The sequence below is a fragment of the Accipiter gentilis genome, chromosome 9 (assembly GCF_929443795.1).
Source record: "Accipiter gentilis chromosome 9, bAccGen1.1, whole genome shotgun sequence".
In the NCBI taxonomy this organism is placed as follows: Eukaryota; Metazoa; Chordata; class Aves; order Accipitriformes; family Accipitridae; genus Astur; species Astur gentilis.
Genome location: NC_064888.1, coordinates 30,051,872 through 30,065,429, shown reverse-complemented (window position 1 = coordinate 30,065,429; position 13,558 = coordinate 30,051,872). Strand labels below are relative to the sequence as shown.

The following is a 13,558-nucleotide window of genomic DNA, read 5'->3' as shown; positions in this document are numbered from 1 at the left end:
ATATACATCACTTCTGAATGCTATAAAATACATGTATTTACACAGCCATTTGTTATGTTCCCACAGTGATGGGAACAATACTACATTGACCAGAAACCAGAGCTTCCTTCCCCTTGGGCTCAATGTTTTTTGGCCAACCATGCCCTTAGAGCCCAGCCTCTATGCTGCAGCTCATCTCTGCCTCTCAGGTGACCAACATCAGTTGATGATCCATGGGGGTTTTTTGCATTGAAGTATTTCCTGGAGGATTTAAAAGCTGTTCTGAATAGAACAATATTACATTTTGTTCTTTACAAGCCCATGAAAACATAAGGGATTTTGCATTGTGCTACAGAAATGTCCAGAAATAGGTCAAAAAGCAGCCTGGCAGATTTTGCATGGAAAACCATAAGGCCTGTGTTTGCAGATGGGTGTCAGACAATCACTCTTCAGGGAAGGAAAAGCTAGATCCAAACCACATGGACAACAACAGTTCAGACTTTCATGTGGATCAGAAACGGAGTGTAATTTATGGCTTCACAGGAGCACTGCTGTCTGCTGTGACCAGACAGCCAGCAGGGCACCAGCACATCTATTACTCTCCTGCAGTCATATGCACACTCCAGCTAAGCAGGAGAAACCTGGAAGCTCCAAACACCACAGAAGCTTTTGATTGAGCAACTCTTACAGCCCAAGCCCAATGTGCTGTCTGAAAGCAAAGAAGACACAGTAAACTTATAGTGTATCTTTTCTGACCTGACAGGTGAAGTTCAGCAGTTAGTCAGCACTTCATCCTGCAAAATCCTGTGGGCATGAACACCATGCAATGAACACCTAGCTGAACTGAAGTGAAAGAGCCTCTAATGGGGCTCCATCTCTCAACCTGAGAAATACTAGATGAACAAAGCAGCCAGACAGATGCTTAGAAGAGGTAAAAGAAGAAGCCTGGATTAAGTAGCTGTCCTGGTTTCAGCTGGGATAGAGTTAATTTTCTTTCTAGTAGCTGGTACAGTGTTATGTTTTGGATTTAGTATGAGAATAATGCTGATAACACACTGATGTTTTCAGTTGTTGCTAAGTAGTGTTTATACTAAGCCAAGGATTTTTCAGCTTCTCTTGCCCAGCCAGCAAGAAGGCTGGAGGGGCACAAGCAGCTGGGAGGGGACACAGCCAGGACAGCTGACCCAAACTGGTCAAAGGGGTATTCCATATACGCAGTATATAAACTGGGGGGAGTTGGCCGAGGGGGCAGACCCCTGCTCAGGGACTAACTGGGCATTGGTCAGCAAGTGGTGAGCAACTTCATTGTACATCACTTGTTTTGTATATTCCAATTATTATTATTATTATTATTATCTTCCTTTCCATTCTCTTAAACTGTTCTTATCTCAATCCAGGAGTTTTACTTTTTTCTGATTCTCTCCCCTGTCCCACTGGATGGGGGGGAGTGAGTGAGCAGCTGCGTGGTGCTTAGTTGCTGGCTGGGGTTAAACCGCAACAGTAGCTGAACCATGTGAAAAATGAGAGTTGGAGCTTTCATCCTGATTAAGAAAAACAAAACGCCCTCTAAAAGATCACAGGTATTAATTACCCTGGCCAAAAATGTTTCTGTTCATAAACAGCACCTTTTCCAAATCCATCTCAAAAGGGCCATTTGGCTCAGAGTATTTGGGAGATCACAGCAAAAGTAGTTCTGTGAGCAAAAGGAAAATGGCTGCCTAACCCAGCACCTCCAAGCTCTGTGCTTCTCTAGGAGCAACATGTATACATAGGGTGGTAGATGCATACAGGAAACAAATACTTTCACTTTTCTTGGCCAGCACTGCTCTGAATTTCCATGGGACACTCTGCTGGATGAAAAGGCATCTGACAAAGAGGGAGAAGAAAGAGTTTAGTCTGCTATGTCATTCTCACAGTAGCCAGAATAACTAACTCATGCCAGTGTTAGTTCAAAGAATAGGCAGATTTTATCAGTTCTGAGAAGTTGCAATTCAAAGAGGCTGGTATATGATCCCATATCCTGTATATTCACTGTAGGCAGGCAAAGGTGTTATGAGATAAGGGAGATCTATACATCACTTACTATGAACATCTCACTGCAGCCAGGGATAGTTTATTATCCTAGTGATGATGATAATTTCCGCTCTTGTGGAGGACAGCGTGGAGAGGACGAGACATTTGCAAGCCCTGTGGCTGTTGCTTAGATGAAGTCCACTTGCTTTACCCTGCCTTTACCCAGATGCTGGTTGATACCTCCGTACACAGGCTAATGGTCACTGACTTACCCGTGGCAAGTGTGGGTTAATTATGTCATGTGTGATGAGATCTTTAGAGGGATGGTACAAAGGTGCCATGAGCAGGTATTAGTTCTGACATTGCTGACACTGACCACAAGGGACAAGCATTTGACTGCATCCAACTCTCTGTGACTGTGCAGTTTTCCAAGGCACAAGTTATCAAGCAACTTGTCCTCTCTAACACAACAGCTTCTCTTTGTACTAAATCTCCTTTAAAACAATGAACATAAAACAGGACGTGAATGAAGAGCCCCGTGCAGTGCTAGAATCAAGCCCAGAAGTTACAGACGCTGTAATGCTCTTGTGCAGCTCTTGCAACTTAACATCAGTAATGTATGCTTCACCTGCAATAAAAGATAAAACCATGCATGATAGGAGGGTTTATGAAGAGGCATCAATTAATACAAGTGGATTTCTTTCCAAGAGGCACTGAATATTATCTCTTTTCCTTCCCTCCTAGACTCTAAAACCATAAAACACCACATAGCCTGCAACGCATAGGAACTCCAGGCAGTTAAGAGCCACACAACACAGGCCTGTTAAATCCCAATCAGCTTAATGAGCCCATTCTCCATACAAGTGGGAAATGTTTCCAAAATAATTAAAAAAAGCATGGACAATAGAACTCTGGGGCACTTCTAACTGGATGCATGTTAAAAGAAGAGATTGATTACATGCATTTCTGTGCAACAATGTTATGCATTTATCAGGCTTCTCTTGTGCTGTGTTTAACTTGGCAATTTCCACATCATGGAAATGTACCAAGATGGAGAAACATCAAGTTCCCAAGTGGGTAAAGTACCAGCCACCTCTGAGATCAGAGATGAGGGTGTGTGATTCACTACTGCAAAGAACTATATTCTCTCAAACAGGAGAAGCTTACAAATTCAGAGCTGGAGAACCAAGATCTCCTTGCCTGTGTGAGATACTTTTCTACAAACTGTACCTACTGTCTGCGCCATGGGCAGTGTGTATAACTGTGCATACCAATTACCATTTAAATATTTTGCATGCTTGCTGCAGTAATTGCCTGTGCAAAGTATGTAACTTCAACCAGGAGTAGGTTTTTGGAAGGGATGGATACTCTGCCATGGGATACTGGAGTCCTGGGACAGTCAAGGTGCAACCACAGGCTAAGATAATTGTTTACATAGGAAGGGATAAAAGCCTGGGAAGAAAGGGGGCAAGATGGGATCAGCTCCCAAAAAGCCCTACAGATTCTTAGGAGGATCAGGCCAGACAAGTGCCACAGCAGAGACCAGAGAAAAAGAAGAGAAAGTCTCCCCTGGAGATAATATGGAGACAGGATTTGCAGGAACTGTATCAGCAAGGTAAGTGAGGAATCCTGGGATTCAGAGGAATAATCCTGGTTAGAGAGGAGAGGGTGGTCTTCGAGGCTCAGATATGGCCTCGGAATCACTAGTGGTCCATGGAGAGCTGGTCACTCACCTGTGATGGAGCTAAAGTCAAAGAAAGCCAAAGAGGGCAGTGTGATTAACGTCACAGGAGGCAAAGTAATTTCCCCTGGTTAAACCATTGCTCTGTGTCACCTAAGCAAGACACTACTCTGTTCACCCATGAAACTGCAACTCTTTCCAGTTGGTTCCTCGGGATAAGGGCTCTGTTGCAACACGGACAGCACTACCAGGGCTGCTAAGCTTGACCACCAGCGAGAGTCCTAATGGGCACAGCTTGGAGTAAACCTGCCTGTAATGGGCTTGACTGCAGTTTGCCTCTACACACTGGCACTGAGGCCACTTCAGATCAAATTTCACTGTTGACTTAAAGAGCCCTTTGCCAGCACCTTTTGTCCCACAGTACTCTGGTGAACTAAGACCCAATTTGGTCCTTTGCCAACTGCTGTTGTCAGAAATCTCAAGGAACTAAGGATTCATAGTTGTTCTGTCTGCAAGTCCCTGGTCAGCTCTTTCCTCCCTCCCCCAGTTTTGAGCCCTTTGACCAATGTCAAGAAAGTCTGAAAGAAGAATGGAAACCTCAGCAACAATTGATTTCTACATATTTTGCAATGGGCAGCTAAGTAGGAGCCCCAACTCATATACCCATGGTAAAGGAGGTAGGAGAGTTTAGCCCACACACTCTGCATTTATCCAGCATGGATGTGAACACAGACTTACCCACACCAAATGCTAGCTCTTGGGTGGGATTTTTCAGGTCTAATGCTGCTCTTGGCCAGCATTAGGATACATCCAGAGAGCTGCAATACTGTGCAGCCGTTCTGGTGGGGCTGGAGTTATTGAAGTGCATGGATAGAAAGGACACAGATAAACTGGCAACTCAGCTTCATTAGTATGACTGTTGCTGGAACATGTTATTTCATTGCTCAAGAGAAAACTTCAATATTACTGGAAAGGATGAAATTCACAAGGGAAACCACACCAAAAAAAAAAAGGAGTTGAAGGAAGATGTTTTACACATTGGTGATTCACTCTGAGACAAAAGAAAATGAAAGCATATCCCCAACCATTTGGATCCCCAAATACTAAATATATAAACTTATTGCTGTGATAGCTCCTCCAGACATGAGTCATACATTTTAAACCTTATGGGGTCAATCAATTTAACTTCATAAATGAATTACACCACCAAAACCAGACCAAAACCAGACCAATGTATCCAGACTGGCTCATTTCAACCTTTCAGAGCTGTCGATAAAACTGTGTGTGAGCTGAAATGCGTACCAGCAAAAGCTGAAAGCAGTAAATCAAATTTAATAGGCTGGTTTGTTGAATGTACAGGAATGATGCCTGAAAAAAAAATCAACCCAAGCCTGAACTAATGGAATTCCTAAAGGATATGCAAAGATTGTTTCATTTCTACATGCCTAATGATCTGGGTTTCTGTTTGGTTGTCTTTATGTGCACAACCCACAGAATTTCTGAATTAAGACCAGCACTTTACATACAAAATATTTAGAAGGGCTTCCAAACCTGACAAAAAGATCTATTGCTCCCCTCTATAGCTGGTTCCTGTAGTTAATTACCCTCACTTATGTTTAATATAAATTTGTGTCCCTTCATTTTCCAGCAGCTCGATACTTTTTATGCTATTATCAGCTCCATTAAAGTGCCCTTCTCTTTCATTTATCTTCCCTCCATGCTGGTCAAGTTGCCTTTTAACCTTTTCTTTGCAACAAACTGACATCATTCCACCTGCCACTACAGATGACTGTGGCCTCTCACTGTGCTATAGTCGTGCTTGTGTTTAATTTATTTTCCCTTTGCTGGGGTGACATAAAGAAAAACAGTGTTTCCAACCTCATCTTTATTTTCTGCTTTTTTGTTTCTCCTACAGCAAATATATTGCCAGTATATGATGCCAGATTGATAAGATGGAAACAGAAGTCAGAATTCTTTACTATCAAACCAACCCGACACTGCCCTCCTCTCATAAAGAGTTTTCTAAGACCATCAGCCTGGGTAGAGATGGCCTCCCCTGATATTTAGGTTAGGAAATAAATGTTGTATCCCCAACACTGTGGAATAACTGCCATCAGCAAATGTCAGCTTCTATGGTAAAGCCACAAGCCAGGAGAGACCTGAGCTTGGTCCTGCTCTGGGTCAGGACCAAATTACTCATCTCAAGGCATGAAATGTAGTATCCAGTGATCAATACCCTGAGCCATGTTGTTCACTGAGTCAAAAATAAACCTTCTCTAGGTGCAAGAGTGTCATTGCTGCTCTCCATCTTCTCAATCCTCCAAATAAAACAGAAAAGCTGGAGAAGAAGCAAAACCAGCAACTTTAATTTCATTTTATAGTCTGCTGTAGTGCTGATGTTCCTTTAACATGGCATAACATTGCTTTGATTAATCTAATAATGATATGCCCCCAGAAATAGAATGACATCTGCTATTTAAGATAGTTTTGGTACAATTACGCCTCTTGCAGTATTTGTGTCCCATTTTTTTCAAGGATATGGAACTTCACTTTTTCTATTAAAACTAGAAAAATATGACTATAAACTTGTCTTCTTCTGTGATATAAAGCTCTAACTACAAAAGACAGATCACACAAAATTACTCATGTTTGCATTCTGAAGATGGAGCTTGTCATTAGAAAGATGAACACTTCATATTCTTCTTACATTTTCTAATATTATAATGACAGACATTATGGCAAGCACCATAATCTGTTCCACTGCAATACAAACAGTGCACATCACCTCCCTAATAATATTGCAAAAGCTAGAGATGGAAGCTCATTATTTTCTTTGCCTTCTGTTGGGATATTGCTGATCCATATAATTACTGCAGTTGCAGAGATGTGCAGTGTTGGGACAGCGTCAGTGCTCTTCTCTGGGCAGTTTACTGTACCGATATTATACTGATATGAGGACCATGCTGCTCCCAGCATTGTTATACTGGAAACATAGGTCTGAAAAGCTCTATTTTTACTTTAACACCTGTTAAAGATTATAGGCAAGCTCCAATTTTGTAGCTTTTAACTGGGAGATAGCAGCTTGCTGCCCAAGCTGATGTGGATAAAGCTGTACACTCAGCAGGGTCCTACCCTTTCCTTGAGAGAGGCAAGGTCAGCAAGTCTGGTTCTTTCCACTTACATCTCACTTAAGAACAATAGCCCATTTTCAGCTTCTCTTCCAGTGACCGAGTCCTGGAAAGTCTGTTATGTGGTCACGAATACGGGTAGTGAGGCATTTTCCAACTCAGCAGATTTCATTTCATGGATCCAAATGCAGATTTATCTAAAACATGCACTGGGAGCGTACTGGTTTGGGCTGAACTTGTGAGCAGGTAGGGAGGACATACACAGGGTATGCACAGCAGGAGGTTTGCCTAGGATGCAGGAGGCCTGTGTTTAAGTTCATGCTTGGTTGAATTCTGTATGAGGACATGATTCTGACCCTCTGGTGAAACACATCCTTGCTGCCCTGCTTCAGGACCCATTGCAAGCAGGCTATCTGCTCTGTGCAAAACTGCCAGAATTAGTGAGCTCATATGAAAGGAAGCACTGGTCGATGACTTAGTTTTACCAGCAGCTCAATGACCAGAGGATGTTTTCCTTCTAATGTATACAGGAGCATTTAATCTCCTACTTTACTGGGATCTGTTTGGCTTCACCTACTATTATCACAATGACATGTTGGTGGAGAGCAGAGCTAGCTGCGGATTATGTGCAGTACCCACAACAAATGTAATCAGGCTGAATTATCAGGGATTGAGTCTTGGGCTCCTGGAAATAAATTGCAGTATTACATTTGTCATCTGTGATCCTTTAACAGCCACAAAACACTCACAGCATAGGCCTATGGTCAACTTTAAGCAAATTATATAGGGCACTTCATACTGTGATTAAGGTGAACTGGACCCTGCAGACAGATGTGTGTGTTCACCACAATTTATCTTCAAAGACTGTCTATAAATCCTAAAAAAGGAGGTGTTGGTTGGCTTTTGGGTTTGTTTTTTTTTTTCCTGTTGGGTAAGACGGGTATTTTAATACCGAGGATTTGAAGCCAAAAGGAATTTAGGTATCTTTAAAGTTATATGAATATAACAGTATAAACAAGAAAGGAGCTTTTTTAAATCATCTCCAGTTATGGTCCAAATTCATGGCCAAACACATCCTACACTTGTGTCCGATAACACACACACACAAAGTAAATTTGATCCTGAGCAAATGCTATTTCAAGGCTTTCCCCTCTATACCTTCAAAACATGAATTTCAGCATCTAAATGAAGTACTTCAGTTAACAGAGCTTGAAACCAGAGCAAAAATACCAAGAGGAAGAGGCCAGCCCTTCAGAGGTCCATCAACCTGTATGAGCTACCACTGCCTTAAATAGGGCTGGAGGACAAGGGAACCCCTCTCCTGTTGAGCTGGCCAGTGTCATGCTCTGTGCACCACCAGGATCATGAAGCACAGGGCTTCCTCTCTGCCTGCTAGCCTGCCTCTCACATATAAGCCTGGGGAAAGCAAGGGGACCACTCTTTTTGGGAATCGGTCATGCCAGATGATAGCTAACATGCAGAAAAGGGCATCAGATCTCATTTTTCCTGCTGGCTATGCCCTACAGTAGGACAGCTCAAAGCACCTCTCCTCTCCCTTCCTTGCTTCTCCTAGGTCAGTTGTAACTCATCTGTACTTTAATGGAGGTCTCTGAGGCTTAATTCACTATCTGAAAAGAGCTTTGAGACCATCAAGTGAAGGATGTTAGAGAAGTGCAAAGAGGTAAGTCTTGTAACTCATATCCACATGCTATGTATGTGCCTTTGTATATATTTTTTTTTCCCTTTTACAAAAACAAAATTTGTACCCAGTCCTAGAGCAGGGAGGGAGCCATTCATTCCCTCCACCCTTCCCCTGTGATATATCCCCCCGCGCTTTCTTGTGCATGAGGTTCGGAAAAAGGGGGTCCAACATACCTAACAATCGAACTTGCATGACCGCGCCGTGTAAAACGAAGAACATCCAGAGGGGCTGGGAACAGTCCACGCAGACCTGCATGCCAGTGCCAGCACCGTTGTGACTCAAGTGCAGCTCACCATCCGAATTCACCATAAATCCCAGGATGTCTCCACTCTGGAGAGGCACCACGACTCGGCAGATGGCCCAGAACTCCTTTCGGTCGACCAAGGACTCAGGGTTATAGGGGAGGTCGCTGGGGCGCAAGGTGCCGGGGTCGCAGGACGTCACCCCGTAGGCCAGCGTCCCTGTGCGCACAGCGTTGGACTTGTTGATTTTGACAAAAATGGTTTCGTTGATCCGAAGGGGTCTGCTGGTGAAAACCAAAGTCCTCTCCTCCCGGGCGTGCTCCAGGCGGGCCACTGTTTGGTCGTCAAGGATTTTGACGTGGGGTCCCCGGAGGTGGTGGAAGCGGAGGTCGCTCTCCAGCTGGGAGGGGAGGAGGTGGGAGTGCTGGGAGTTGAGGGAGTTCTGCGGGATGGGACACGTGGTAGCCGTCACATGGAAGGTCTCCTCTTGCAGGTTGAGGTCGCACAGGCTGACCGAGAGGCGCGTGTCCTCCGTGTCCCGCCGCAGTGAGGGCCGACGGATGGCTGTGAAGGAGCGGGGCCGCAGGCAGTCGGGAGGAATGATTTCACTGTCTGCGGAGAGAGAGAAAACAAAAAAGGGGTCACTTCAGAGAAAATGAAAATGTCCAGGAGTTTGCAAATTGCTGTCAGTTTGATTGATATGTTTAAAAGGGAAAATCGGAGACCTGCTGCCATTAATAAATGTTCCCCTTTAAAATATGGAAGCAGAGTATCATAAAATGTATTTCCCATCAATTGCTGTTCTTGTACTTTCTCCAGCAGCATCAACATTTTCAGCTTCTTGAGCAGGCAGACTCAAAATCAATGGAAAGAATTGACCAGGGGAGGCTCTCCTTGGAGAGGGGAAGCAGAGGGTAAATATCTGAAATATACCCTGAACATACCAATCAATATCTATACAGGCTCCAAGTTTTCATGCTCTCTTTATTGACTACAGTAATTCTCACAGATCTAGGAAATAAATATCTAACTACACATTTTTAAATTAAAAAAAAAATGCTATGTTCAGTTCTAATTTATTTATCATTATATGAAATTTAATTAATATTTCTGTATATAATTAATCATTAGTGTGCTGGTGCCCACTGCAAACCAGTACAGATATGGATTTCACAGTGCAGAACTTGGGAATATGCAGTTTTCTATAAATCACATACAATCATTTATTATCTCCAAGCCAAATAATTAAAAATCAAATCCACGGATATATAACAAAGAAAGATGATTCTTACACATTCAAATCCACCAGTGGCAACAGAATTGCACCTTATCCTCTGTGTTAGTCTCACCTGCTGTTTCAAGAGCTAATCGTCAATTTATTTGATTCTTTTTCTAAGGAACATAATCACTTGCCTCTAATGCCTAAATACTTTAATTTAACATATCCTTAGCTACACTGTTGCCATAGAACTTTTTAAAGAGCAATATACTGAGAAAAAAAACCCACATTATTTAAACAGATTATAAAAGTAAGCTGAGATAATGCAAAGATTTATGCTTATGCCTGACTTCCTGAACTCTGAGAAGCCCATAGCATCAAGAGACTATTCACTGTGAGAAAACTGAGCATGTGGGTAATTCTCCGCAAACGTTCTGATAAGCTATGACCCATACTGACTGTTGCTCTGCGGGAACTCTGCCTGAAGACTGTTGTGGCTTCAAGCCTGGGTCCAAATGGTATGAGGTGGGACCACCCCATACAACACAATCCCCCGCAGGTGGCACAGAGCAACACCACCAGACCCCAGCCTGGGACCTGCTGCAAACACAGCACAAGGTGGAACAACGAGAAAAGGCAGAGGAGCAGAGACTCATTCCTAACCCACCTCCTAGGCCCTTGCAGCGGACACCTCTTCCAGCCATGTGTCCTTGGGATTTTCTTTTACAATAACAAAGGAGCAGGACCTCAGGTTATCTGAGGATTCTCCCAGTGGGATGCACCCTCTTCCAGTACACCAGAGTGGTGGCTCTGTACTGGTATACCAAGGAAAAATGCCAGCTACTGAATAACCAACATCTCCTGCAATATCTGAGGTCTGACTAACAGCTTTTCCTGCCCTCCTCTTCTGGGAGCCCTGACAAGAGCACACCCACACACAGTTTGGCTTCAGTAGAGCTCTTTGCTTTGCTTAAACTGGATTATTCCAGGCTTCTCTTTAAATAAACTGCTATTGCAAGGGAAGCACAGTCTCAAAATAAAAATGGGCTTTGTTTCTCATATTTGATTTTCCCCATACTGATATTTCAGCTTCTCTTCCCAGAAGTTAATTAAAGAAAAGGAGGAATAAATAAAATCAGAAATTACCCCAAGTAATCTAGAAGTGGGTCGCATTAATGCTTTGTAATATATGGGCTAGCATTTGCATTGCAAGTGTTCCTGCTGGATAGCATTAGACTTATTTTACCCTCCTTTGGCTGGAAAACTACATAGGAGAACAAATTAATACTGGCAGCTGACGACGATCCTCTGGTGTAGGTGAATGGGTAGAGACCTTTCTGAATAGGAACAGAAGGTCCTCTCTATTTTATTCCCTGTAACTATGCATGTGCAGCCTGGCTGACAACCGTGATGTGTGGGTAGCTTGCAGCCAGGGTTTTGAAACAGCTTGTTTTCCACCAGGATGCCTGCATTTCCCTTTGGCTGCTGGACAAAATCTCTTTTTCCATCTGAAAAGAGGTTAAGAGAGATGGAGTTCTTCTGCAGACAAGACACATGGCAGTGATAGCAAACCAGGGTTACACATCCAACTGTTTTACTTAAATCCATCGGTAGCTCAGATGTCTAGCCACTTAAAAGCTAAGATGTCTCAAGCATATGCGATTGACTTACTTCATTAATGTTTGCAAATACCCGTGGCTTGCAGTTTACTGATACCTGAAGTGAGTCTGTGAAAATTTAGAGGGATGAGTCTCTAAGATATGCTGGCGTGCTCCAGGGCTCTATGTTTTTATAAATCACAAAATACCCAGCCAAAGAAGAAAAAAAAAATACCATTGAATATAAAGTAAAACAAAAGTGGGATTCATCTTTTGGGGTGGTTGGAAGAGATATGGAATGCCATTTATCCAGAATAACTGATAACAGCCAAGGGCTATGAAAGAAAAATTGTGGTGAAATGTGAAACAAATAAGGTGACTTTGAGCAGTTTCTCTCACCAGAAGATGCCCAGGAATGAGTTGTTTTCTTCCACTAAAGCTTCAGTTTTCACTTTTTAAACACAGACCAAGCTGTTCACACTGGAGTGGTCTGTATCACAGCCTTACTTCTGCAGAACATTTACAACTGACTTTTAATGCCTACAAAGGAGGGACTCTCCACATAGGAGTGTTCAGGCACATTTATATTTGCAGAGGCAAACGTGGAGCACACACCAAAAAGACAGAATGACTTCATGTGACAAGACTAAAATACAAAACGGGACCAATCGCCCATTACCGAGGACATCATCTGGCTTCAGCCTGAAGAATTTAGAAAACATCCCTTCTTATTAAATATTCAAGGTTATAAAATTTCCTGTACAAGGCAGTTGGCAGTGTTTCTTTGGGAAAAGTCAGCTGGTGAGAGACCTCCTTGGGTAAGAATAGATGGACTTGTGAGTGAAGACCACAGCTCTCACTGAGCCACCAGAGGAAGCTTTAACCCAGATGGTTGGAGTACCACCAGCAAGGTGGCCATGACCACGGCAGCTTGATGGAGGCTGGCTGCCCAAGTAACTTTCCAGAGAGGTTTTGCTGAGCTCTGCATCACTGCAGTTACGATGTTAATGCTGGATTTAGAGACTTAAAAGTTTCTGGTAGCAATATAGACATAGACAAAGTGGAAAGGATTTCTACTAAATACAAATTTTCTGCTCCTCAGCTGGAGAATCTGAGACACTGAATTTTTGTAAAGGATACCTAACTTCACAAATCCCTTTATATCTTTTTTTCTGGCTTTGTTTAAAAAAAAAGTAAGCAGGACTAATTCATTTAGCAAAGTAGAAATGAAAGGCACTTGAACAGTTCAGCTATCTTCTGTTTTCTCCTCTTCTTTAGTGGGGTTTATCCACAAAATTTAGATCCTCAGCAGCTGATTCCTTACACAGAAAATTAACTTGAAGTATCTTCCTCGGACCAGAGCCTTCAAAGCTCTCCATTTTCCTGCTCAGAGGGCATGGAAGAGCCTCCTGCTTCATGCAGGCTCAATGTGTCTGCAGTAACACTTTAAAACAGCATTTACAAGGAGCTGGTGAGCAGCCAGATAAAGCTGTGATCACTGCATCCAGATCAGAAATATTTCACTACCACCTTTTTTTTGAACCACTGCCAAATGTTGTCTTCTTAAATCATCTATTTCCTTAAACATGTAGAATATGTGTAATGCATATTTATTATAGATATCACATACATGTGCATTTAATATAGCTACATGCACATCCAAACACAAATGCATTTCTAACCACCAGCATACACAGATCATCTCAGCCCCACACAAACCCGAAGGGGATGTGTTGCTGTCAAGACTGTCAAATCATTATTTCCTTCCTCTTTTTCTTTTTCAGTACTGTCTGTTAGTGCCTGAAGGCTTGACTTTCCAAGGTCACGAGCAGCCAGTACTCACACACCTGTAAAGGATCTGAGAAAGCAAAGCAAACTCAGCATGCATGCACACACATGCCGGAAACTTGCAGAGTCCAGTATTTAACTGCAAGCTCTAGGGACACAGATCTCCTCCTCTTGATGAGTCTTCTGAGATTGGTGCAATCCTATGGCC

At 42.9% G+C, this 13,558-nt stretch overlaps 1 protein-coding gene across 4 annotated transcripts in view; it reads right to left on the bottom strand.

Moving 5' to 3' along the window:
* Positions 1 to 13,558, bottom strand: part of NEURL1 (neuralized E3 ubiquitin protein ligase 1) — a 164,430-nt gene that overhangs the window by 10,088 nt on the left and 140,784 nt on the right. For all 4 annotated transcript variants that reach the window (XM_049810056.1, XM_049810057.1, XM_049810058.1 and 1 more), the window contains exon 4: positions 8,677 to 9,357. In XM_049810056.1, the coding sequence (XP_049666013.1) occupies positions 8,677 to 9,357 (681 nt within the window). The remainder of the gene's footprint in view (positions 1 to 8,676; positions 9,358 to 13,558) is intronic.